We start from the raw sequence: 27,007 nt of genomic DNA on the forward strand, positions 1-27,007 counted from the left end.
ATAGTTCGCATCAAAGGAAACGAACCTATAGCTCGCATCGAAAGAAACGAACCAATAGCTCGCATCCAAAGAAACGAACCTATACCTCGCATCAAAAAAAAAACGAACCTATAGCTCGCTTCAAAAGAAAGGAACCTATAGCTCGCATTAAAATAAACGAAACTATAGTTCGCATCAAAGGAAACGAACCTATAGCTCGCATCGAAAGAAACGAACCAATAGCTCGCATCAAAAGAAACGACCCTATAGCTCGCATCAAAAAAAAAACGAACCTATAGCTCGCATCGAAAGAAACGAACCAATAGCTCGCATCAAAAGAAACGAAACTATAGCTCGCTTCAAAAGAAAGGAACCTATAGCTCGCATTAAAATAAACGAAACTATACCTCGCATCAAAAAAAAAACGAACCTATAGCTCGCATTAAAATAAACGAAACTATAGCTCGCATCAAAAGAAACGAAACTATACCTCGCATCAAAAGAAAGGAACCTATAGCTCGCATCAAAAGAAACGAACCAATAGTTCGCATCAAAAGAAACGACCCTATAGCTCGCATCAAAAGAAACGAAACTATACCTCGCATCAAAAAAAAAACGAACCTATAGCTCGCATTAAAATAAACGAAACTATAGCTCGCATCGAAAGAAACGAACCAATAGCTCGCATCAAAAGAAACGAAACTATAGCTCGCTTCAAAAGAAAGGAACCTATAGCTCGCATTAAAATAAACGAAACTATAGTTCGCATCAAAGGAAACGAACCTATAGCTCGCATCGAAAGAAACGAACCTATAGCTCGCATCAAAAGAAAGGAACCTATAGCTCGCATCAAAAGAAACGAAACTATACCTCGCATTGAAAGAAACGAACCTATAGCTCGCATCAAGAGAAACGAGCCTATAGCTCACATCAAAAGAAACGAATCTATAACTCGCATAAAAAAAAACGAACCTATAACTCGCATCAAAAGAAACGAAACTATAGCTCGCATTGAAAAAAAACGAACCTATAGCTCGCATTAAAATAAACAAACCTATAGCTCGCATCAAAAGAAACTAACCTAAAGCTCGTCTCTATACTTTTGATTAAAAACAACTGTAAAATACAGACTATTATTATATTGCTCGGTAAACTGAATTGTTTTATTTTGATATTTTCAGCAAATAAATCGGCGAATAATGTGTTTAGAATTTGATATTTTATCTTTTCTGGTCCTTTTCCCGTAGACTTTGTCATGGTAAGCGACATTCATCAATTTATAAAAAATTACTAAAATATAAAAATTAGTTCGCCTCTATGCCTAAACGACGCTGTTGAAAAGCAAGTAATTTTATTTATTTATAAGGGGTTTATTCTCTTTAAGTTATTATGTTATATTTATACATTGGCATTGCGGCAATCTATTTAAAAAAAATTAATGTGTAGGTTGTTGTGTTTGGTCCTCTTTAAAAATATTGTAATTAGTATCCCTTAATGCAATTAAACACTTACCTTAGCTTAACCCATCTAACTTAATTGGGCTTACTTTGAGAACAATACAGGTTGACTAATTTATGTCAGCCATTAATTATGTGGAGCTTGGTAAGTAAAAATCTCACAACACAGTTTAAATTATTTATTTTTATTCAGAAAAGTTTAACTAATATAATTTATTATCTGTATATTGTTTGATTTGTCACAAGTAAAAAAATAGGATGAAAGGTTCCCAAGAGCAAGGCCGAAATTCTGTTTCAATTCTTTGCAAAGGAATCGTGAAACTATTTTATGGATTTCTGTCTTGCTTAGCAGTCCTTTCCCATGGATTAGCAAAGATACAACACTTGCAAGATTCTTTAAAACAGCCATTTGTTCTTTTGAATAACTTTGCAAGTTCGTCAGCATCCTTGCTTAAATCTTTTGGTTCTATCTTCCAAAGAATAACACTTCCATTTGTAACTGCAATGGAACATTTAATAAATGTCGGAGGACATGTGTTTTTTAACCTATCCAAGAATGTTATGTTTGTTGTGGAGAAAGTTATTAATGTGCTTTGCTGTGGTGGCAGTTACATACTTGGTCTTGTCGTGCAAACTGATAAAGCAGTTAAAGATGTGAAGCGTAAAACTTTACCTGTAAGTGACATGAGTGCAAGCAGTAAAGAGCAATGACAAGGATATATATATATCTACTGTTCATAGTCTCGTTTAATAGACTTACATCATGATTAGCAAGTGTTACTTCCAATGTAGTTTTCAAATTGTTACATTTACAAAAAAAAAGATCACTGCCAACCAATATTAAAAACCTAATTGTTTGACTGATAGTAAAATTGGACTTTTTTTAGCAAATTCCTGTTAGCAATGTTAGCAACCAGTGTAATACCAGTGTGTAATACATCGTTGTTATAACTATGTAGTTTGTTTTTGTACCTAAATATGTTGACCTGCAAATTTTAGAATGCTTGTAATTATGACTACTCAAGTTCAAGCTATTACAATTAACATCATATTATATGTGTATTTTTACTTTCAAACATTTTAGTGTTACATAAATTATGTTGTTATCTGTTTGCAATGTATTAGGGATAAGAAAATCATATATATTAACATAAATTTAAAAGCTGCTAATTTTTTCAATTAAGTTTAATCTGTATGCATTTTGTTTAACCTAACTGCTTTAACTTTGACAACAATTTTTAATGTCTCACTGTTTAGTAATTTTTTTATAGCAATTAAATGCGATCTAACGACAAGGTGTAACGTTTGTAGTTAAGTTGTTATTTTCTTTGAGTTTGAACTGTGCCTTTCGTGAATACGTGACTTTCAGGATTTTTGTTGTTGTTGTTTTGCACATATGTTTTTAATTTCATGTTCAAGTTCAAAAACTTCAGCACATTTTAGGCATTATAGCCTCCTGTTTATTGTTGTGTAAATGTGTAGCTTAAATGCTGCTAATAGTCTGCTTCAAATTTTGTAATTTACACTGTTGGTAAAGTTCACTTTTTTAATTGATTTTGCAGTAGGCTTAAAAAAACAATATATATATATAGTTGTAAATTAAATGTCATAGCTGGGAAATTATTTTTTCTCCCTTGTAATGTTGGGTATTTATGCAATATATGTAATCTTCAATGTTTTTCATTTGTTGAAAATCCTAATAGATTAGTACATTTTGCGCATAACTCGAATGGACTTTGTCGGTGATGAGATTCTTCACGAAATTCTCAAACATGTTTCCATAAAAGATCGCTTACGATCAACGCAATATGTAAACGTTGCATTCCACCGCGCAACCTGGTTCTCACTGAGCAGGTAAAAGTGACAGTTAACTTTTTGCTAAGATTTTATTATTAAATTCAAATGTGTATTCCGTACACTTTGTTTAAAGTAAATAAAAATCAAAGTTTTGAATCCCAATACTTTATTTTACAGTTTTACACCACAATTTTTATTAAGTTTTGAGATTTTTTTGTTGTTTTTTATCTTATAATTTTTTTTCAGAAATCTTTTACTCACAGAAGAAGGTTGTATAACTGGGTACATTTTTACTCAGTTGGTAAGGCGCTGTTGCAAGACTTTGACATGTTTAGACTTGGAACACTGCCATTGGCTAAAATCTGGAGATCTCCAGTGCATAAAAAGCTGCCGCAACCTTGAGAGCTTAAATTTGCTCAATTGTCCGAAATTGACTGCCAAGTGTCTACTGAATGTATTGTCAGGTAAATGGTGATTTCTATACACAATGTTTTTGAGGTATTTTGATGGACCAAAACGTTTTTCTAAATCTTTTCAACCGCCCCTCTAAATATAACCTACTTTGGTCAGTACTGCAGAGAATTGGCAGTTAGTACTTAGCAAAAAAATAGTTAAAATGTAGTAAGAATATTTGAGCTCATACATAAGTAGTCAATCATTTTAAAACTTTTGAATAGCTTTTTATTCATTTTTAACATAATTTATTTCTTCTTGCTTCCTTCTTTGTGGCAGTATATACTCACAAAAGTTAGAATCAATGCCTTTTTTACCATTTCAAATGCTACCTACTTCAGTATGGGTATTAATATTTTGACTACACTCACTATAAATCGGCCAAAACCAAACCTTAACAAATCTACAAAACCATTCTGTTAATATGTAACATATATGATTTATGCCAAAATTGGTTGGTTGTCCTTTGTCTTGTTAAGCTTTGAATACATCCGTCAAGTTAGTCACAGGCTTTCAGCAAACAAATTTGTACCCCTTTTACCAGGTTAAATACATTTTAAAATACTAATGCCTAATTGGGTATGTAGCCCTATAAAACTAATTAAGGATATTTACACTGAAGATACTTTTCATCAGTGTAGTGTATTGAAATATTAATCCATATTCAATGCAGACATAATGATTTATTCCAATATTTCCACTGCAAGACACTTTATTTGCCACCACTTCACCTAATTTAAAACAATAAACAAGCTGTTTATCTATAAGAGCCAAGTTCAGTGTACATGGAGTTTGCTTCAAATAATAATTATAGTCTTAATTGCCAATAATAAGGGCAAAAGCACCTAAAATGCCCAAAATTGAAGTGATGTGTGTTTTATAAATTTTAAATTTGTGTTTTTAGGTCTCAAAAATTTGAAAGAGCTTTCTCTGACAGTATCCAGATTTCTAGCAAAGGGTATTGTAGCAGCCTACAAGACTAAACCACCTCAGGTAAAATAATATTCATTATACACTATTACAATGAACATGATGCTGTTGCTCCAAAGCACGGTATATATATATATACCTAAAAGAAGGTCCTTTGTCAGTTATTTTACCCAATGTTTGATCTACAGCAGTGGTTCTTACCCTTTTTTCAGCCGAAATAAATTTTACTGAGACTACATAAAATTAGAAAATGGTATTGTTGGCCGCGCGAAGCGCAAAAAAAATTGAGTTTAATTTGGTTGAATTGGCTAAATTTTAATTCAGGGGTTCAAATTGGGAATACACCAAATTGCCCGTGCTCGACACATTTATTTTATCGAGCTGATTTTCACAAAAGTGTTGTGAGGGCATTGACTCCACAGATGTAAGGCTGTGATGTCAGGCACAAAAAATAAACATTTCGTTATAGTGTTTCAAAAGATGTGAAGACTCACAATAAAACAGGCATATAAAAAGGAATTAGAAGATTGGCGTTGAGCACGAAATATGTTTGCACTTTGAATATTAAATTTGGCAAAAAACAGAGTTTATATGTAGGAGTTACCTAACACAAACAAAACCATTAAAATCACTGCAAAAAATTGAAATTTTGAAGTCGGGCTTGCAGTTTTGTGGATTTTTATCGCTTTTTGTGTGTGTGTTTTACTTTGCTTGGTGTTATTGCATTCCAAGATGAAGACATCCTGTATTGATAGCCGAAACATCAGCTAAAATATCCAAGTATTTACTTTTACAATGGTTAAGTAGTTAATTAACTAAAATTACATAATCTAAGATCACACAATCCGGTTTTAAATCAGTTGACTTTATAACTCTTAACTCCTCTTTGAACCAATTCATTATTTATTTGTTGGTAAATAGGCAGCCCAGTAACTGTACACTATTTCAAAAGCAAAATCGGCAGATTTGGCCCGCCAACGCAAATCATCCGGCCCGCAACCTATTTTACAAACTGAGAACGGAGCGATATCTCATATTTTCTAGCTATTTCAAGTACGAAAAAGCAAATATGTTTATGCGCTTTGCGTCAATCTTGTTCCTCCATCGAGTGTAAATCGCAAAACACCCTAGTTTTATCCCTTATTAACTGACGTTGCGGTGACAATAAGATGCGTAAAGTATACACGCAGCTAACATATAACCGCCTGCGGAGACCTTTTTTAGTTTGGTTTTGGCCTGCGACTGGAAAAAGTTGCCCACCCCTGCTTTAATAACTGCCATTTTTGCATTCAGATCAACATATCATTGAGAAAACTTACTATTTCCTGTGATGACATTGAGGTTGATCGTCAGAAGGTTTTTTTTAAAGGTTTGATACAATGTATTCGTTTTAATATTGACGACTTACCATTTTTATATGAAAAATGCAATGTATTGCTAATAATAAAATGGGTTAAACTGTTGTTTTAAGGCTGTATAAACCTGTGTTTTAGATTTTATTTACACATCGCTCTGCGGTAAAAATGTGTCTCTTGATTATTTGAGCATCCAATTATCTAGCATTAGAATTGAGGAGTTTGTTAAGTATTGCTTCAGTAGTCCACTACTACAAATGCTTGAACAGGTAAAAAGATAAACTCAATTTTTTATAGTATTATGCGCAAATGAATTAACTTATTTGCTTTTAAAGTAAAAAAATTAGTAAAAGTTAAATAAAGCACTCAAGCTATTTTCTAAAACAATTTGTTGTTCTACTCTTGGTGTTGGCATATATAATCCTGTAGAATATCAAAAAATAAGATATATAAATTAATTTCAATTGTTATCAATATGACTAATACCCTTGTCCTAAAACAATTTTATTTAATATACCTATAAATGTGTTTGTTTTATTCAGGCGAAGTCATTTGCTGTGTATTGCTGCTTGCATGCTACAGTCAAAGTTATAGATGCTGTTTTACGTAGGAAAGATTTACACTCTTACTTTTTCACCCAACTAGTTGACCCTTATCAGTGGAAAAAGATCTCAGTAGGTAAAAATATTGACGATAACCTTTTTGAATAAAGTTTAACTAATACTAACCATAAAGGTAACTTTGAAGCAAATGCTAAATGAACATCAAATAATTCAATATGTCAATGCACGCATCGATTTAGTTTCATTTTTAACCATTTGTAAAGCACTGGATAAAACAATTTATTGGCATTGAGTAAACGTTTATTAAAGGCAATTCTAATATTTATACATTTTCTAGTAATCCAAATTTAGCTAGTATTTTGTTGTTTTTTCTTCTAGAAAAGGATCATTTTGGAAATTTAAAGCGATTGCATGCAACTTTGAGGGACATATCTCCTGTTGAGAGAACCACATTTACACATTTAGAAGAACTATATATTGTAGGTATTCAACATTCTTTAGACTAAAGTTTTTTTTTTCATTTTTTAGTGTAATACAATTTACCGACTAATCTAAAATATTTTCTTCTTTTCTAACAGGTTGCCTTACCAGAAGTTCTAAGAATGATTGATGCCCCAAACCTGAGAAAACTCCATATGGAAAGAGTCGGTCCTTTAGTATGTGATACATATTTAGTTTAAAAAGATCTTCATCTTTAAGTTTTACACACAGTTGCAAACATGGTGCTGTGGTAATTAGTATTTGTATTTTTATAGCCTAGATATGTTGTATGATGACAGTAAACCTACTTACTGATCATAAAAACCTAAAATTTTATTTTGCCTAAACTAATTAATTGCATACATATCTTGTTGCAGCCTGATCTGTCGGATTGGTGCCAAACTTTGACACGCTTTCCACTTTTAACGGAACTCAAACTGGACAATGTCGTTCACGTGACAGAGGAACTCTTGATTTTCATGCAAAACAAAAACTTTGCAAATAACATCAAGTCATTGGACCTTGGCCCTGATATTTTCCGTCAAACCGTGAATCCTAATTGTGAAAAAATGGTGGATCAACTATTGCAGACACTGCCTTGTATGACCAATCTCCAACGTCTGGTGCTCCGAGGCTCCGAACATTCTGTGCGTAGCCTAAGCTTGGATGTCATTTCCTCACTGACAACCCTCACACAGTTGACAATTGAATGCTTTCCTCACTTGAAAAACTTTGGTTTCTTACGCAAAATTGGAAAAGTAAGTGTTATTGCCATGTTGTTTGTTCAATTTGTTCAGACAATAGCAAAATGATTGGACCAAAAGAAGACCCAAAACACATTATAATGACTTCAGTAACTATATGGTTAAATAGAAAACACCATTGTGCCAAGTTTTTTCAACAAATATTGCCATAAAAAACAGCCAAAAACATATTTTTTTGTTATTTTTGCTGACTGGGTCATGCTATGTGGCTACTAAACACGATTTACGTTTCAGAATTGTCGGTATCTCACCAGTCTAACATTAAAATCCCTAGGCCTTCCAGGCCATGCTGCATTTCTGCTTCCGTTAAGCCAAGCTATAACGATGCTGCCCAACTTACACACATTAAGGTAAATAAACATTTTATTATTCAAATTCAAAGGTTAGCTGCGTGTGTGCTAAGAAGGTAATTTTTGTGTTTGTAATCTAGAACAGGGGTGGGCAACCTTTACCTGCAGGCTGTAAATGATTTTAACTGACAAAACGCATTTAGATACAATGAGTTGGCTACACTTTCTGCACATTGTTCATTGTTTCAATCCGACACATTATGCTTTTGGCCTAAAAAAATGCACATTTTCCTAGTTGAAATGGCCCTAAAATATAAGAAATGACCTCTTACCAACTTCTTAAAGTAGGTGGCGGGCCGGATTTCTTCCGCAGGCCATAGGTTGCCCACCCTGATCAAGAACAATAAGTTTATACCAACAAAACTGATAGGAAAAGCAAGTTATTATAGTGAACTAAAATGTGAACAACTAAGACAATTCTTTTATAGACTTTATCACCGGTCTGCTGTGTTCACCAAAAGTTTTGGTGAAAGCTTGTTGCATTGCACTCGTATGAAGAACTTTGAATTTTTTTCTGCCTACGGTAGAATCGATGGAGAGATCTTTTATATCCTTAAAAAATTTGTTGTGGCCTGTGTTGACCTGTTAATACTCCACATTTATGTTGCGGAGTTTCCGTTAGGAATACGAGAAAAGGTAGGAGAACGGCTAATTATTCTTCTGTGAAAAATTTGTCAAAAATATTTAATTTAATTATTAATATATCAAATAAATAAAACTTAAAAGCAAACTGAATGTGTAAAATAAGAATCCTCGCCATTACACATAAATGATTACAATGACTCTAAATGGGAAAAAATAATCTCAAGACTTTCCTGTCTTAATTAAAGTCTGTCATTAATACGATAAATATATTACAAACTTGAAGCAGTTTTATAAAAAAAGTCAATATATTTGAAGTTTAATTAGGTACTGTTTTGTTTAGTTTCAGCAGTCTTTGAAGCCAATATATGAAGGAAGACCGGGACTGCATGTTGAAATTTCTAAATATGAAACTTTTGTAAGACGATAAGAATAATTTGTTTTGTGTTTTTTAAGTTTTAATGAGTACAACTAGTAACAACAACTGTCTTGTTTTTTGTTTTTTTGGATTGTCAACTGAATATCATAAAGGTTACAAACGTAGGTTACTAAGCAGTATTTATGAATAACTGACTATCAAACTGTACGGTGAATGTCTTTAATGACAAAATTGAATAAGGGCAATTCAGATCGCAAAAATGTGTTTCATGTATTTTAAACTTTTTTCAGGTGTCCAACAACTGGAGCGCCCACTGTGCAATATGCTACACCTAATCCAAAAGTGGCCCAAAAATCAAAATCAATACCTGACAACCTTTTGTCATTTTCATATTCCTGTGATGCTTTTTACTTTTACCTAAATGCCTTGTGTGTGTGTTGTTTCAGTGGGCCATCATATATCAACAAGGGATTCTGTTATATTCTGTGCTTATATAAAAAATAAATTTTCAAGATTATAAACTTTTTGTTAGACTTACTGTTTTAATAAATTTCGTGCTAACTGATAAGGTAGACATTTTTAAAAAAACTGACAACCTTAATTTACAAATTGTTAAAAATGTATTCATAACTTTGTTTTAAATTCATTGTTTTAATTGCAGCTACTTTTCTCCTTGAATGATCTCAATACTCCTAATAAGTTTTTTGTTGTTACTATTAGTAATATTTCTTCTTATTTTAAAGTATATATAATAAACTATATATATATATATATATTTATATATATTTATTTAAGGTTTAATTGAACAAGGTATTGCACAATCTTCGTTGTTTTTCAGTCTTTTAATCTAAGTGTTTTTGTTATCGTTTTTTTAATGCTTCCAATTAAAATTATTATCAGCATAAATGACGCAGAAAATCGAATTTATCACCGATGTCAAATTTTTATGGTTTTTCTCTTGATTTTGAATACATTATACTGATGTAACAATCAGGTTTGTAGACTTTGAATTACTATTAGTTTTGTACATGTTATGTGTGTTTCGTTTGCAATTAATTTGTATAATTTTCAAAATATCTTTGTTTTACTGGCCATGACCCGCAATTTTGTTTATATGTGTGTTTTTTTATATCATACAATGTTGGGCTTATAAAGGCAAATGTCACTTTATTGTTTTTTGATTCACTTTGTTGTTGTTTTTCTATGTTCTTGTTCAGGGTAATGTTCAATACACCACAAGTCTATTTATTCAATACTCCACAATTTTAGTACAATAATTTTAATATAACGTTTAGATGTATATTATGTTGTAGTTTGAGGAACACACATCTTCTTTTTATTCTTAAATTTCTTGTATATTTTTCATATACCACTTGGTTAGTCCAGATTTTTTGAATGTATTGCAATTACAGTCTTAGGTTTCAGTAAAAGATTAATAATCTTTTTAAACTTGTTGCAAACATGGCAAAGCCAATTGACCCAAACATGGATTTCCCATTCTGCCATGATGTTGGAAAATATGAAAGAATCACCAAGATTGGACAGGGAACATTTGGGTATGCTTTGTTTAAATATATGTTTTTTTCACTTTAAATCTTGCTGAATAATTCGTACTTTCAAAAAACAAATGTTGTTCTGTGTTCAGAAAAATTAAATTCGGGTTGTAAGTCATAAAAACTGACCAATATAATTTTTTCAGGCTGGTAAACATAGGCAGATCCAGCGGAAGGGGGTCATGTGGCCATTGTGGGCCACTAATTTTTTTTCCTATGTTAACTACACAAATGCAAAACTTTTGAAATTATGTTTTTTTTTAATTAAATTGTTTTAGCCAAAATGTGTCATGCTGCGAAAAATGAAACTTTGGCAACAATAGAAGGTTGTTTTTTCGCTTTACACAAATGGATGACACCTTTTAATGTAGCTTCTGTATTGAAAGTTACACCAACTTAAACCAATATTATCAACTTATCTCTATTAAATAACACAGAGTGTCTTTTTATTCAGGGAAGTCTTCAAGGCAAGAGACCGAAAAACTGGAGTTCTTGTAGCCCTCAAGAAAGTAATAATGGAAAATGAAAAGGAAGGGGTGAGCTTTGGGTCAATGCATTAACTGCTTTCGGTTTTGTTAACAGTCACTTTTTAGAACTTTAAACCTTGCCCTGCATTAACAGCGAGTAACATTTTTCAGTTTCCAATTACTGCGCTTCGTGAAATTAAGATTCTGCAATTGTTGCGACATGAGAATGTTGTCAATTTAATTGAGATTTGTCGAACGAAGCCAACACAATACAACAGGTAATAAATCATTTGTTCTGTTGGCAGTGTTTATTGTTCAACTGGGGTAATGCTGGAGTTCATGCTGTCGTTTTACATTTGATTGATATTTGCACTTCCTGCATTTATAATGTTATTTTAGTTTCCATTGTTGTTTTTTTAAAATATACTGATCTTTATGAATAATGGTGCAGCTGTAAATGGCTGCTGGGATCCAATATTAAACTGTTTTGGCTATGTTGAAGGCAAACTAAAATCTAATTTATGTGAATGTTTAAAGACAAACCATTCTTATTAACAATTATTCTTTAATTAATCTTATTTTACTTGAAATCATAGTTTACATTGAGTCACGGTACTTCACAGGTAAAACCTCATGGTAAAGTGCTGATTCCTTTAAATAAAAATACTGACAATTAATAATTTTAAAAATACTGACAATTAATAATTAAAATAATTTTTAAGTCACAAGACAAGTGATAAATTTATTTTAATTTTGTAAATTGCAGAGGAAAAGGATCTATTTATCTTGTGTTTGAGTTCTGTGCTCATGACCTAGCTGGCCTGCTCAGCAATGCAAACGTCAAATTTACACTGGGAGAAATTAAAAAGGTAGGAAGAGTACTCACTGTAATTAATTATATTTTGGTTGCCCGGTGGCACATATGTTTAACGCTTTAAAATCGGTCAAAAGATTACTAAACTTTAGACTTAAACGTCTAATAAGAAGTATATATAAGATATATTACGTTTAACTAAGTACATTAAGTAAACCTTAAATATATTTTACTTTTAGGTAAGTCCAAAACAATGTATTTTAATGTTAATTATACCACTTTTATCATCTCAATGTTCTGTATTTCACTTTTCTATGAAAAAGGAATTTTGTACCTGAAAGAAGGTCTCCCTTTAGAATTGTACGTCTTGATATCTGTTCGCTACTTTAGTATTGTCCGACATACAACATCAACGTCAGAAAAAAAAAAACATTCGGAATAGCACCAAAATATGACTAATACCTATAGTCATATAACCATCTAAATCGCAATAAGTCCTAAATCCGTCGAAATGAAACCTAAATGGTCAGATTAGGCCAATACTACACTTTTACGTAACGCCTACCCTCACCCCTAAGTACATCACTAACTCTCCCCCCCCCAAAAAAAATGTAACCGTAACTAACCCATTTTTTAACCCCTACCATTCCCCCACTAACCCCAAACAGTGGCAAACAATGCGGTGCCAAAACAGCGGCACCCTAACGGCGCCGGTCAAGCTAGGGTGTCCCAACGTAGTCACCAAAACGGCCGATGCCAGACCGACGGCCCTCGATCGTCCCATACCCTCTCCTACAGTTTCAGGCGTCATTTAGGCCTTATTGCGATGTATTTGGGACTTATTCCGACAGGTTTATGTCTAATTCAGACGATTAAGTTCTTATTCTATCATGGATATTACTAAGAATTTGGCTTTATTATGCCGTCGGTCTTAATACCATGGTGTTAGATTATTCTGCTTCAGATAGTGTTGCTTTGTATAGGTCTTTTGTGTGCTCCTCTCACTTCATTACCGTAATGTCGTTATTTATTTTTTGCCGCAACCGACGCTTATTATTGTGTTTTTGTCCAATCACAAGGTGATGTTGCAGCTCCTGGAGGGACTCTTCTACATCCACCGCAACAAAATCCTCCACCGGGACATGAAGGCAGCAAACATCCTCATCACAAAGAACGGAACGCTTAAACTGGCCGACTTTGGTTTGGCGAGGTAAGTTTTTATCTCCCTTGACTAAAGGCTTATTTTAGGTGTAGTTTAGTTTGTACAATCTTGATTGTCATATATGCGTTTTGTAGGGGAACATACAATAAGACCTACAAGTCAAAAATACCTAAAGCATGAAAGTCTATAAAACCATAGTATTTAGGAACACTAAACACGGATCGGTTTATAATTTTCAGTAGAAAAAGAGTGGCCCGAATAAATGAATAAAATATTTAAGATCAATGGCATAATAAACCTTAACGCATAGTAATATGATATTAGTATGTATTAGACTTTGTTATGCCAATGATCGTATTACTAATATCCACGACAGAATAAGAACTTAATCGTCTATAAGAACTTAATCGAGTCCGTTCTGTAGGTATCCGAACAGTTGAATTTGCACCGGTGTAAATATTTAGTTGGCTGTTCCTAAAATTACCACTTAACCCTGCTTTGTGATTGCCGCAAAAAGTGTAAATAGATGCCGGAAATCTGCCAATGAAAAAAGGGGACAATAAACCCTAAGGAAAACTATTTCATAAAGGCCATAATGAAAGCTTATACCCATAAAAAACAAGTTGATAATATTATCCCGATCAAGTGATGTAGCGCGTGCCGAAAAAGTGTCATCTCTTCTTTTTCAGAGCGTTCAGCTACGCGAAAACCGGTCAAGCGAATCGCTACACCAACCGCGTGGTGACGCTGTGGTACCGACCGCCCGAACTGCTGCTAGGCGACAGGGACTACGGGCCCCCGATCGACCTGTGGGGCGCCGGGTGCATCATGACCGAAATGTGGACAAGGACCCCTGTAATGCAGGTGGGTGACTTTTACGCGGACTCTTTACGGCAGTGGTTCTCAACCGAGGTGCCGTGGCGCCCTGGTGCGCCATTTCTAATGCTTAAGGTTGAATAGGTATTGGTGAATTTTTAAGGATCTGATTTTGCCTAATTGGTAAGCTTCTTGATACAACTATTTGTGTACAATTAGAGGCCATTATATCAAATGACATTTTCCTACATGATTTTTTTTGATTGTGTTGTTCCAGTTCCATTTATAGCGACATTTCAGTAAAATACCTAATTAAAATTACAGTCGGGGTGCCGAAAATCTGTTTATTATTTTTGAGGGGCGTTGTAAGCCATAAAAGTTTGAGAATCGCTGCTTTACGATGTTAAAATTCCGCTGTGTCTTATTCTTCACATCGCTTTAACGCGGCGACCCTTGATAAAAAAATAGTTTTAAGAGTAGTGGTCGCGTTTTACCTCGGAGAACTTAAAAAACGTTCATTGGCGTTAATCTTTTGATATACATATAAAAATTGCTTAATAATGAATTGCAAACCAAAATGGTCGAGTTAGAATAGATCGACATTGTATTGATTAAGACGTTTCGATGCGAACTTGCACCATCTTCAGTTAATGTGACTGAGAGGACTTTTAACATTAACTGAAGATAATACAAGTTTGTATCGAAACGGCTTAATCAAGATGACGTCGATCTACTCGACCTTTTTGGGATTTGCAATTCATTATTAAGCTACATTAAAGACCCGTGCATACTGCATAGTGTAGTCAAAAATATAAATATATGTATGTATAATGCATATATTTATATATATATTGATTTTAGGCCGTTAGTTGATACTATTATCAAGCACAAGGCAGATTCACCATCAGTCATTGCAGGTCGCGAACTTAAATTAACCTCGTTTATTTCCCGAGTGCAGTTATTTAAAAAAAAATTGTTTTGAATAAGCAAAATTTCCATTGTGCAAATAACAATAGGCCAACTCATGCTAAAGGGGAATCTTATAATATGCTTTTTAAAACAATAAAGCTAGTTGACATTTTCTAATGCCCATTGACTGCCAATCCCGGTTAGCTTTCTCATTGTTATTCCCTTTACTTCATGCGTATACGGCTATGGTTTAAAGCTGGGTTCACCAAACATTTGAATAGATGGCATTATATCTCTTAAGGCATCACCAACCGGATAACAATTAAGATTTACAATCGCTTCCGGATTTAAACTTTTTGTCCAACTTTATTAAATTGATTATCGTTCCTGAAGAAAGTATAAATAGCTATGTAATGAAAACTGTAGTGGGCCTGAATAAACTGTCGTTGTTTTTACAATTTCATCAAAATTTAGTTTGGGTATGTATCCGGTAACATTTCCACTATACTTCATCTTCATTAAGAAAATATGACTGTCAAATATATTGAAAGCTGTTCCCCACAGAATGCTTTGACACTTATCGCCGGTTTTCCAAAGTCTAGAACTACTTTCTTGTTTGTTAAATAGCTTATTGATAAACTCGTCGATGTAGAATAGGGTTGTTCAAAAAAACACTTTTTTGTGAAATTTCAGTGGGGACCCCCTGCCCCCTGCAATCGTTAGGTTGCGTCTAAAAACCCCACAAACCAAATCTGAGCACGTTTGGTTCAGTATTGACAAATTCAGATTTGTCTAAAATTTTTGAAAAAAATAAATTGTCCTCCCCCTAAAAATTGTTTTTTTTTTCTTCTTTTGCATTGCTTTGCAATTGAATAGCCATAAATAAACCTGTTTTGCAGTAAAAAAGTGAGTAGTCATGGTAGAAATGTCACATTTCAACAACATTTGTTAAGCTGTTTTGTATGAAAAATGGCTTAACATTTTAAAATAAAGTAGATGCAGCACACATGACATCAAATCAATTAAATAGAGCATTTAGTCTTCACACAATTATATCAATTACTTATTTAAAGCCCCAAAAAAATGTGCTAAAAAGCCATTTTTCGTACAAAACAGCCTAACAAATGTTGTTGAAATGTGGCATTTGTACCATGACTACTCACTTTTTTACTGCAAAACAGGTTTATTTATAGCTGTTCAATTGCAAAGCAATGCAAAAAAAGAAAAAAAAGGGGGGGAGGACAATTTATTTTTTTCAAAAATTTTAGACAAATCTGAATTTGTCAATACTGAACCAATGCAAAAAAAAGAGGAAAAAAAACGGTCTGGCCCGAGGGCCGTAGTTTGGTCACCCCTGGTTTAAAGCAGAATTGTTTGGGTTCAGGGCCACACCGAGCAGCAGCAGCTGACCCTGATCAGCCAGCTTTGCGGCTCCATTACGCCGCAAGTGTGGAAGGACGTCGAAAAGTACGAGCTCTACACCAAGCTCGAGCTGGTCAAGAACCAGAAGCGCAAAGTCAAGGAGCGACTCAAGGCCTACGTGCGCGACCAGTACGCCCTGGACCTCATCGACCGACTGTTGACCCTTGACCCCAAGCTGCGTATCGATTCTGACGACGCTTTGAACCACGATTTCTTCTGGACCGAGCCGCTGCCCTGCGAGCTACTAGGCATGCTCTCCCAGCACAAGACCTCGATGTTTGAGTACCTGGCACCGCCGCGCAAAGCCGTCGGCAACGCGCACGCCTCTGGTCACCACCATCATCAGCAGCACCACCACCAGAGGCAGCAGGGAGCCGGGGCTGGTGCCCGACAGCAGCAACCAACGGATCCGGCCTACGACCGAATTTTTTAAGGCGCCCTTAAGGTTGCCTTGTTAGCGTGACGAGCGTTATACTGGTCTTAACTCTTTGCTAACGCTTGTTTTTCCAGACAGCTTGTAAAATGTCAGCGAGTGGGGTGAAAGTTTCACCGAGCGAATGCCTCACCTCTGGTGCATTTGCTGAGTTTGGAGACGCACAACTTAACTCAGCGGCAACCAACCGACCCGGCCTATACGACCGAATTTTTTGAGCGCTTTAAGGTTACGTTGTTACCGCGACGAGCGATCGGACTCGGGTGCAACTGAGAAGACTTTAGCTTTCGCCTGAAAGCACGCTTTGGTAACGTTATTTAGAGGAGCGGTGAACAGATAAAGTTAAAAGTCGAAACTGACGTTTTTTAGCTGCAGGAGTCAAACGCCCGATAGTCGATGAAAATGGAGTTTGGTGACACCATTTTTGTTGCTGTGTTAAAAATGCCGAGCAAGTTGAATTTCGTTAAACAGCATGTCAAAAATGGATCTTCAAAAGGCGCATTTTGCTGCTGTACATTTTGTTTTTCATTACTTCTTTTGTTTCTTACTGATTGTGTGGCGCTCGACTAAAGGCCACCATGCCACCATGGCTGTCTTAAATTCAAATATGTCTTGTCAATGATTAAACTAAGTACAGAACTTAGTAAACCGCAGTTTACTAATTCATGTACTTAGTTTATTCTTTATCATTGATGTACAACCAGAATTGTTTGTTTTCACTATTCGCATTAAGGCAGATTGTATTATATTTGAAGAAAATTTTGATTATGTTGTGCCAAACTTCAGTTTTTATATGTTGTTATGCTGTACTGCCTGTTGTGGTATACATTTCTGTGTCACAAATTTCGTGTCGGCAATGTTTATTTTCGATATAGATGGCAGCTTCGTTCAGCGACGCACCAACGATTGATTAAAATGTCAATCCGTTGTTTTTTGTTTCTGTGACGTTTGTTTTCAACAACGATACGCACATATCTCAGCCTTTGCTCGTCGATCGACGGTTTAATTCCCGACAGAAAACTATTCATAAGCTCTTTATTTTAAGGTAAAAGGAAATAGTGTTTAGATCCTGATCCCTGAAGGGGTTCCTAACCTTTTTTACATCATAGCCCCTTTGAAAATTTTGAGAACTCAATAGCCCTCCTATTTTTTTAACCTTTTGAATATACAGTAACGGACGGTTATAATGATAAAATAATATTTTAAACATGATTGAACATTAATTAGTTATTCCATATTCAGGTAATGTGATGGTTGAACATGTTTTTTATCTCTGATAATGTCTTAATTGCTGGTTTAGTGGGGGAAAGAGCCAACCGCATGGCATATTGAATATCAAAGACACTGTCTTCAAAGTAACATTGTTGAAAACCCACTTTCACAACGATATGCTGATGGGAAAGGCAACAGCAATAGCATGACAATTTCGCTGAGGGTACGAATTGCTTAGTTTTCCCCAAAATGTGGCCAAACTATCTTTCTCAATCGGGTTGCCGTCTTTTCTTGCAGCTTCAAGAGTTCATTAAATTTTATTTTATTTTTGTTATAATAGAGAAGATAATACACTAAAAAAATATTATTTTTGTATTTTTTTCATGGCCCCCTTGAAAAAGGCTCATGGCTCCCTAGGGGGCCATGGCTCACAAGTTGGGAACCCCTGGTTTAGATGCACTGTCCACGGATCTGTAATGTGGCTTAATAACGAATTGCAAAGCCAAAATTCCAGTTAGATCGACATCATCTTGATTAAAACGTTTTGCTTCAAATTTGTATTGTCTTAAGTTTATGTGACTGAAAAAGTAAATCAAAGCATCACTTCTAAAAGGTGGAACGCAATTGTTATCCAAAAGTGGTTTGATTGAATAATAATAAAAGCAGGGTCTGTTTACAACTAACCATAAATTGATCAATCGAATAGTTTGGTTTTGGTCTATTCCGCTACCGTGGTCCCCTTATTATTGTCCCTACGTTAATCATAATCCCAAGGCGACAACCTAATTTGTTTATCTGGTGTCGGGTAAGCAAGACAGACTGTTAGTAAACCCAAGACCAGGCCAGGGTGCACAATATTTTAGCTGTTGTTGGCAGCATTGACAGTCTTTATTTTTCTTACGGCCGCCATTAGAATATTTCTTAGAAATGACTTTAGAAAGTTAATTGATAGCGTACAGTTGAAAATAAGTCTTATTGGACGAAGCGCAAAAAAATGCGTTTAATGGGTTCGCAAAACTTTCTATTAAAACGAAATGGAATTATGCACGTAAAAATAATCGCATATTGCCAAAAATACCGACATTTATGTCTTAATTTATCAAAAAAATGGCGAAACAAGCGCAATACATTACATGTCGTAATGTAGGCTACATAGCGCCTTTTATATGAACACTTAAAATACACTAAAACACAATAAAGACAGGACGCAGTCGCGAAAAAAATTCCATTGTAAAAGCGAAAAATACAGTTTTGTTGGTTATGGTCAGGTTTTTTTTTTTTAGATTGCGCAAAATTATTGCTATTTGTCCTAAAATGGCGTTGGATTTGTGCAAGTTTTTCGCTTGACGCGAGGGGCCTTTCTTAGGTTACAGCCACTGATTAGGTCAGTGGTTACAACCCGAGGCATCTTCGAACGTCGCTCGACCGAAACACCACCTACAGTAAATACCACGACTTGGTCACTTGGCGAGCAGCGCGCAGCCAACAGGTGACCTTTATACGCTGTATGTTATTAAACGAGGCAGATGTAGGGTCAATACGTGCTAACACAAACTCGGTTGCTGAATGCACTTTTGTGTTTCGAATTGTGAATTAGCTGGTTGTTGTTTTAGGCTAAACATCGGCTCGAATTTACGCACTCGTGAACAAAACAAGCTGGCGGATTTTCGCTTGATAGCTTAGTATTTTAAACTGGAGTTGTGCTTCAGATTGTTTAACACGATTTTGCAAATCGCCAGCTTGTGAAATACAGTCGAGGATTCAATTAGCGGGCAATAATTTAGCAGGTTAACCATCCAATAAGCCAACCCTAGCCCTATGGTTAAGTAGGCTACAGAATTCGGACCATCCTGGTTTGGGCCTGCACGCAATACGCATCATAGACACTGCTATTTAACATTTTGTCTCACACCAACAGGCCGTTTCCTGTTCGAGCATAATGCAACTGACAACCGACCTTTTGCAAAACTACGTTCTGTCAATCGTGCTCGCGTCTATCATATGCTGTCTTCTCGCGTCGCGGTGGTACAGAAAGCCCAATCGCAAGTTTCCACCAGGGCCCAGGGGTCTACCACTAGTGGGCGTTATCCCGTTTGTGGGCAGATACCCCGAACGCGTTATCAGAAAATGGAGCCTGGAAAAGTACGGCGAAGTCATGTCAGCAAGGCTTGGCTCGAACGACATGGTGTTTTTGAACTCTTTTGAAGCAGTTCGTCTGGTAAGCTAAAAACAACCTCTTTTCCCGAGACATGTTGTTACGTTTGTTGGAAAATATATATATTTTAACAGGCGTTTGCGAAGCAATCCCACGTTTTCAGTGGAAGGCCGCACATCAGTATCTTGCAGGACAGCGCAAAAAGCCGAGGAATTATCCTAAAAGATTACGGGAAGGAATATAAAATGATGCGGGCCTTTGCAAAGCAGACATTAAAACAGTAATACGATATGGTAACTTAAAATGGTGTTCTGATTAACATTTTTGAGGTTGTTTTGTCGACGTAAGAGATATTTTTTAATTTCTGGCAGAACAGGCTATTAATTGCTAGTTTGTTTCCAAAAATAAAACCTTTTCACTTCAATAAAAAAAAGATTCGAAATGACGTAATTCATTGGTAATACTTGATAAGAATATCAAAGCTCATACAGAAGTAGGTATCATTTTGAACGTTTCGAATAACTCTTTATTGAAAATGAATAAAGAAATATTTGAAACGTTCAGAATGATGCCTACTTCTGTATGGCCCATGACATTCTTATTACGTCTTACTACAACCTCCAACCATTATGTGCTCAAAAGTTCATCGGAAATAGTTGCGCCGTGAAAGCGGATGTTGAAAAAATGAAGTGTTATTAAAATTCAAAATGTTCCTACTTCTGTATGGGCTTTGATGCTCTTACTATGTCTTACTACAACCTCCAACCATTATGCTCCAAAGATTTTGACCTAAATTTAAGGTTTGGAATCGGTGATCGTGGTAAAATGGAGGACATTGTGAACTGCGAGGCGGATTGTTTTATCGAGAGAATAAGAAAGAAAAATGACCAGCCTGTTAATGTAACGGTAGGTCGCTTTAAAGAAGATCTAACTTTCGTCTTTCCAGAGGGAATTTTCCTCTTTTCCAATTGAAAATGAATTTTCCTCTGAGGAGATTAATAAACGCTTGAATATCACATTTTGGTAATTTTGCGTTATCTTACTTAAATGTTTTTGACAGAGTTATTACTTTTTTTATGTGACATTTAAAATTTTGTTGAATACTCACCAAATTTAATTTTATTTATTACCAATGTAGACTGACTTCAGCATCGCCACTTCCAATATTGTATTTTCGGTGGTTTTTGGTCGGAGATGCGAAGAAAACGACCCGACGTTCAGAAAATGTATTTGGCTCTTACACAACGCGTGAGACAAATTTGTTATTTTTCCTTTTGTTTTTGTATATTTTAGAATTAAATCTGCAGATGTGCTATAGATATTTTGATAATGAATTGCAAAGCCAAAAAGGTCGAGTAGATCGACATTATTTTGATTACGACCTTTCGATGCGAACTTGCATCATCTTCAGTCCACATTAGCTGAAAATGATACAAGTTCGTATTGAAACGTCTTAATCAAGGTGATGTCGATCAGCTTGGCCTTTTTGGCTTCGCAATTCATTATTAAGCTACATTACAGATCCGTGCATAGTCTGCGTGATATTTTATTAAACATTTAGAAGTGTCTTGCAGTATAGGATGAAAGCTAAAACAAAGCACAATAGGTCGTAGTATCTCTAGTCATCCGACAATAATTATGGTTATCGTTTTTAATCGAACACCCATTTAGATTAATTAATCTAGTTTTTTGCACATGCTAAGATATAAAAAGCAGTAGAGATATTAATTTATCTAGTCGGATCTGACATCTATACAATCGGAATCCATGAAGTATCTGAAGCCAAGCAATAATGTTTTAATGCTACTCCACTATTCTGTTATTAAAACATCAAAATTAATTTCACAGCTTCGCCAACGAGAGTGATTCAACTTTGATAAACATTCTTATCTTGTTCTATCCATTGAGGCACGTGCCACCGTTTCGTGGCGCCAGAGAGCGTTGGCTACTTTACATGAACGAATTGAGCGGTAGGTTTTTAATAACAGGAATTGTAGCCTATGCAATGAAAAACAAACACGTTCGAGTGAAATGGAATAACTTGCTTATTAAACAGAGGAATCAGGTGGCACTGTATAAAGACAAATTGTATTGAGAAATATTGAACATACAATTTGTCTTTATACAGTGCCACCTGATTTCTCCATTTGAAATTAGACAAATACGATTATTTACAAAGCTTGCTTAGTAATTAACCGACAATAAAACTACAATCTGTATGCGTCGGTTACGGTCAGTAGACATCTAGCAACGAAATTAAAGTACATATACCCCTGCCTATCGATTTGCCTATTTAAAAACTTTAGTTCGACAATGCAGCAACAATATTTCATAATAGAAACAACTGTTTTTATTAAAATTGGCATGAACTCGATGTATAGCCTAAATTCCTAAAAGTCATGCAGATATTATTGAAAATCTCTTTTAAACTTAACGTTCGTCGTACAGCTTTAAGAGTGACTTACATGCTCGTAGTTAAACTTTATACACAATACAATACTGTTAATGGCATCTCAAAATAAATATGATTTATTTTGTTTTTAATTTAGACGTCATTGTACGTAATGAGTTTGAAGAATACAAGGCCAAATTTAACCCAAACGACGTCAAAGATTTTGTCGATGCTTGCCTTCTTGAACAACAGAGTGGCAACGAATATTTCACTGTAAGCAAACCTTATATCTTATACACACTCTTAATACGGTAATGTACGGTGAAGCACTCAAAAGTGAAAAAACACGAGATGGAAAATTTACTTTAGGTACCAACTCGGCACTGGATCAATGTTTTCAGGATTTTTACTTAGAACTTGGCAAAAATCAAAACGCTTGCATATCCAGTTATGTAAAACACATAATTTATTTTTTTGAGACCAAAAAACAACACGACGCAAAACAAAAGTGTAGTAACCTCGCTTAAACGATTAAGGTCAACCTTGAAGATTTATAACTTTGCCTTAAATTCCGAGCCAGTTAGAGTGAGTTATTGCCTCTTTCAACACGGTTGTATGATCACAGGGTAAATATTTCCACACTATAAGTCTCATGCTTTTGGTGATATGGAAAATTTCCACGCCCAGGAGTTTTATTTCCACCTTTTTACATATGAGGGTGGAATTTAACAGTATATTTAACAAATTTCCACCCTAAGGTGAATTATTCCAACCTTCAAATTTTACAGTGTTTGTTAATTTTAGGACGGCCAGATCACATACTTTGCGCGCGATCTCTTCGGAGCTGGCGTGGTGTCCAGCGTTTCCCAAGTGCGATGGCTTCTCGTTTGCTTGCTTCACAACCCGCAGTACCAGGACGAAATTTACAAGGAAGTAAACGAAACGATGGGTAAGTCCATGGTGCAGTAAGTTTAAAATAGACTAAAACAGGATGCGGGTTCAGCCTAAGATTGATATCAATTGCTAGTAACCTTTTTTTAGTAAACCGAAAAGCCATCGCAGACTCGCCGAATCTGTCGATCTATGATGCAAGCAGGGCTGGCTAGAAAAACAACTAGCATGTAGTAAGGTTCGAACTCACGACCTCCCTCCGGTCATACCGGGACCGTCGCTCTACCAACTGAGATACAAATGCTCAGAGAGGAGCGAGTCGAGATAAACTGTTTTTAAATGCAAAATTGCTGGTGGAGCGCTCCCTGGCATCATCAAATGATAATTTAGTTTTACTTTAGGAAATTCTCTCGTGGTGTTACTTATACCTGTTTTTATGTTCACATTTGTTTTTTGCCAACCAAGATTGGACTCCAAGTTTTACATTATACGAGTGATGGTTAAGTGCATAACGTTACCGCTTTTGCCGGCATGACGAATTTGCAAATCATTAACAGGGAAAATCGGAAACAGAGTAACCGAAGGAACAGTAGTTTTCGGGGTAGGCTATCGAATGACTTTACAAATAAAATTTCAGAAGTAAATCATTAATGCCTAATTTACTCTGCACTCGTTTCTTTGATGGGTGCGTCTGCGTTATTGCACTTGATCATGCTGGTTATTCATACACTGTTGATTCACAAAAACGCTAGAATTACCCTTAAGCTTTGCTTATATTGATGGTTTTCAACCGGTTGCCATTTCTAATGCCGAGTAACAAGAGGTAAAAAAATCTTACAAGAGGTAAAAAAATCTGATATATTGTTGGCATGCCTGTTTAACACAACTTTTTGTGTACGATTAGAGTACAATAAATCCAGTTGTAGTTTTCTACATATATAAATTGTGTTGTCCCATTTCCGTATATTGAGAAAATATAGAAGGCCACTTGGCAAAAAATATAGAACGCCACTTGCCACTTTGGCAAGGACCCGGCCCGCGATGGGATTTTGAGCGGCTCGCAGACAGTTTGCGGTCTTACATGATAATGAGGCCCGCGGCAATAGTCTGCCGCAATCCCCACTACTTGCTTACTACGCCAAATATTAGTGATTATTGGTTATTTTCTGGTTATTTGTTTTGGGTTAAAATTAGAGGACCCAGCCATAAGACCGAAATAAGAACAACATCAACGTCGGACTAACTCACGGTTAGGAATAAGACCAAAATAGGATAAATACCTAATAGTCGTACCGTCTAAATCGGAATAAGTTATAAATCCGTCGGAATAAGACCTAAATATCCAGAATTAGGTCAATAAAACATTTTACTTAACCCTAAACCCCACCCCTAAGTACATCACTAACCCCTAAGTACATCACTGACAACTCCCCTAGTAATTTTAATCCTAACCCATTATCTACTGGGCCAGCAAATTAAAGGCAAAAGCACCTGCGCCATAACGACGCCCTTCAATCTAGGGCGCCCAAAATTCGACACCAAAACGGCCGATGCCATACTCATGGCCCCCTATCGTACCCTCTTCCTACAGTTTTAGGCGTTATTTTTGCCATTTAGACATTTTTCCGATGAAGTTAGGACGTATTTCGACAGTTTTTTGTCTTATTCAGACGATTAAGTTCTTATTCTGTCGTGGGTAGCCTATTACTGCGTAGCCTATTTGGCTTTTTTATGTCGTTGGTGGTAATACTATGGTATTACTGATTTTCTGTTTTAGGTAATGTTGCTTTTAAGGTCTTATTGTGTGTTACCAAATTAGATTTCGAATTCACTATCAATATGTTCCCTTGGATTTTGCCAAGAAACGTAAAGTTAAAGGATTGGATGTCCAAGTACTTTTTCACTCAAGTCGGCAAGAAAGCAGTATGTTTTCTGTAGCCTATGGCAGTACAGTTAATGTATCGATTAGGAATCCGGCCCGCCAAGTACTTCATTTCCCATATCAGGCCCGCCGACTGGAGAAGTTGCCCGCCCATGACCTAATGGCTTACATGTTTTCAGGGCCAAACGGCAACGCCTCGCTTTCAATGAAGTCCGATATGCCACTGACATTCACCTTTGTCCAGGAAGTGCTGCGATTTCGTCCCGTCTCCCCTATCGGCCTTCCCCATTGCGCTACGGAGAACGCCAACCTGATGGGATATAACATCCCGAAAGGAACCACGGTTAGTTCAATGCGTGTTAGCGGGTGTTTTTGATTGTTTGAAGCTGATATGTATACTGCTAAAATGAAGTATAGATCACATAGACTATACTAGAGAAACTTTTATGTTCACTTTATTCCGATTGGTTCAAAGTGCTATAGCTGTTTATGTTGTGTAAATTATCATTGGTTTCCGCGTTTAATTTGCTTTACTGCACTTCACTTTTTGTCACTTTTGTTTTGGCCCTGAAGGACATTCCTTCGTTTGCGATGCAAACCGTTTGAGAGCAGAAGGGAAGTCTTTTTTTAGTTGTGGTGGAGGGATGATCATTTGTTTTTTTCTAGGAGCAAGCGATCTAGCGTTCGCGCTAGCTGCATTCGATTAAGAAAGAGCCAAGCGTCGACGTTCGCGCCACGCGGCCTTTTTACAATAATAAAGTTTTCTTAGTTTAAGTTGTGTGCGTAGGTGAGCGACACTAGGGTTTAGGTGAGCGACAGGCCGTTAAGCAGAAACAAAATAAGGCGTAACATTCATAGGGTTGCAATAATTTCCACCTGAAATGCCCTTGCTTTAGACTTAGAGCTTCGATTGTTTTGCGGACAATAAACTCACAAAGCATAAGGCAGGCAGCAGCGCCATTTTTAAATTGGCTTACATGCCGAGAAACACTCAAATGCAAATGCGTATTTGAATGTCACAAAACGAAAATGCAAAGCAGAAAATGCGTCTTGTCTTTTAAATAAACTTATTTGCTAAAAATGACTTTACAAGTCACTCAAAAGTTGTGTATATAGCCATACTTAGTAAGTTCGTTTATCAAATTTTCCCAGCGTTTATCAATTTTTCCCATTTCAACCTTACTAAAAGTATAATCCCAATCCCTATATACCATTCAATTTAAGTAGCCCTGTTGTATACCCGACAACGTCTCCTATATTCGCTTACCAGGTGACCGCTAACATTTGGGCGGTAAACTACGACGCTTCGCTTTGGAAAAACCCGGAGTTGTTCGACCCTCGTCGTCACCTTGACCGAAACGGGGAGTTCGTCCACTCGGAGAAAATTCTCACCTTTTCCATCGGTGGGAGAATCTGCCTGGGAGAGAGCCTGGCCAGAATCGAACTGTTCGTCTTTTTTGCCAAGATCGTGCAAAACTTTGTCGTGCGTCCTGGCGGCGAAAAGTTGCCTTCGTTGGACGAGGGAACCTACGCCGTGGCGTTCGAGCCATACCCATTTGACGTCATCCTTGTGAACAGACGCTGAACACTAACTAAATTGCAGAGCCAAAAAGGTCGAGTATATTAAAATCGTATATAAACTGTTGCGACCAGGCGTGTTATATTAATCAAAAACAGCTCCTCTAGTAATTGTAATGTTGGTTAATAATAGAAACTTTGTAAAACATGTAAAACAAGTGTTACTAGTCCAATAATGGAAATCACAAAAGAAAACTTGCTAGAAAATAACGCGAGGAACAACACGATAAGA

General features: G+C 35.9%; 3 protein-coding genes across 3 annotated transcripts; all 3 read left to right on the top strand.

The window, feature by feature from the left end:
- Positions 1-1,562: 1,562 nt before the first annotated feature.
- LOC146166731 (uncharacterized) lies at positions 1,563-9,776 on the top strand. The gene is made up of 13 exons (XM_083389042.1): positions 1,563-3,290; positions 3,480-3,697; positions 4,591-4,679; positions 5,910-5,985; positions 6,110-6,240; positions 6,514-6,649; positions 6,913-7,013; positions 7,113-7,190; positions 7,392-7,772; positions 8,013-8,128; positions 8,557-8,764; positions 9,054-9,128; positions 9,380-9,776. Exons 1-13 carry the CDS (start codon positions 3,166-3,168, stop codon positions 9,422-9,424), a joined length of 1,779 nt encoding a protein of 592 aa, XP_083245168.1. The 5' UTR covers positions 1,563-3,165; the 3' UTR covers positions 9,425-9,776.
- A 729-nt stretch (positions 9,777-10,505) lies between these two features.
- Positions 10,506-17,823, top strand: LOC146166732 (cyclin-dependent kinase 9-like). Its single transcript, XM_083389224.1, has 7 exons — positions 10,506-10,645; positions 11,097-11,178; positions 11,281-11,387; positions 11,876-11,978; positions 13,003-13,133; positions 13,775-13,949; positions 16,195-17,823. The coding sequence occupies exons 1-7, from the start codon at positions 10,551-10,553 to the stop codon at positions 16,663-16,665; spliced, it is 1,164 nt and encodes a 387-aa protein (XP_083245350.1). The 5' UTR covers positions 10,506-10,550; the 3' UTR covers positions 16,666-17,823.
- A 1,993-nt stretch (positions 17,824-19,816) lies between these two features.
- Positions 19,817-26,782, top strand: LOC146166733 (steroid 17-alpha-hydroxylase/17,20 lyase-like). Its single transcript, XM_083384823.1, has 7 exons — positions 19,817-20,095; positions 21,171-21,280; positions 21,881-22,002; positions 22,582-22,697; positions 23,229-23,373; positions 25,377-25,540; positions 26,468-26,782. Exons 1-7 carry the CDS (start codon positions 19,817-19,819, stop codon positions 26,780-26,782), a joined length of 1,251 nt encoding a protein of 416 aa, XP_083240949.1.
- Positions 26,783-27,007: the final 225 nt, after the last annotated feature.

This window comes from Ascidiella aspersa, chromosome 1 (assembly GCF_963924565.1).
Source record: "Ascidiella aspersa chromosome 1, kaAscAspe10.2, whole genome shotgun sequence".
NCBI lineage: Eukaryota > Metazoa > Chordata > Ascidiacea > Phlebobranchia > Ascidiidae > Ascidiella > Ascidiella aspersa.

Coding starts and splice junctions, on each gene's coding strand:
- LOC146166732 (XM_083389224.1), top strand. CDS start 10,551: ATGGCAAAGCCAATTGACCCAAACATGGATTTCCCATTCTGCCATGAT. Junction 11,179..11,280: donor TGGAAAATGAAAAGGAAGGG/GTGAGCTTTGGG, acceptor AACATTTTTCAG/TTTCCAATTACTGCGCTTCG. Junction 13,950..16,194: donor CAAGGACCCCTGTAATGCAG/GTGGGTGACTTT, acceptor GTTTGGGTTCAG/GGCCACACCGAGCAGCAGCA.
- LOC146166733 (XM_083384823.1), top strand. CDS start 19,817: ATGCAACTGACAACCGACCTTTTGCAAAACTACGTTCTGTCAATCGTG. Junction 20,096..21,170: donor CTTTTGAAGCAGTTCGTCTG/GTAAGCTAAAAA, acceptor TTACCAATGTAG/ACTGACTTCAGCATCGCCAC. Junction 22,003..22,581: donor TTACATGAACGAATTGAGCG/GTAGGTTTTTAA, acceptor TTTTTAATTTAG/ACGTCATTGTACGTAATGAG.
- LOC146166731 (XM_083389042.1), top strand. CDS start 3,166: ATGGACTTTGTCGGTGATGAGATTCTTCACGAAATTCTCAAACATGTT. Junction 3,291..3,479: donor ACCTGGTTCTCACTGAGCAG/GTAAAAGTGACA, acceptor ATTTTTTTTCAG/AAATCTTTTACTCACAGAAG. Junction 9,129..9,379: donor TTTCTAAATATGAAACTTTT/GTAAGACGATAA, acceptor AACTTTTTTCAG/GTGTCCAACAACTGGAGCGC.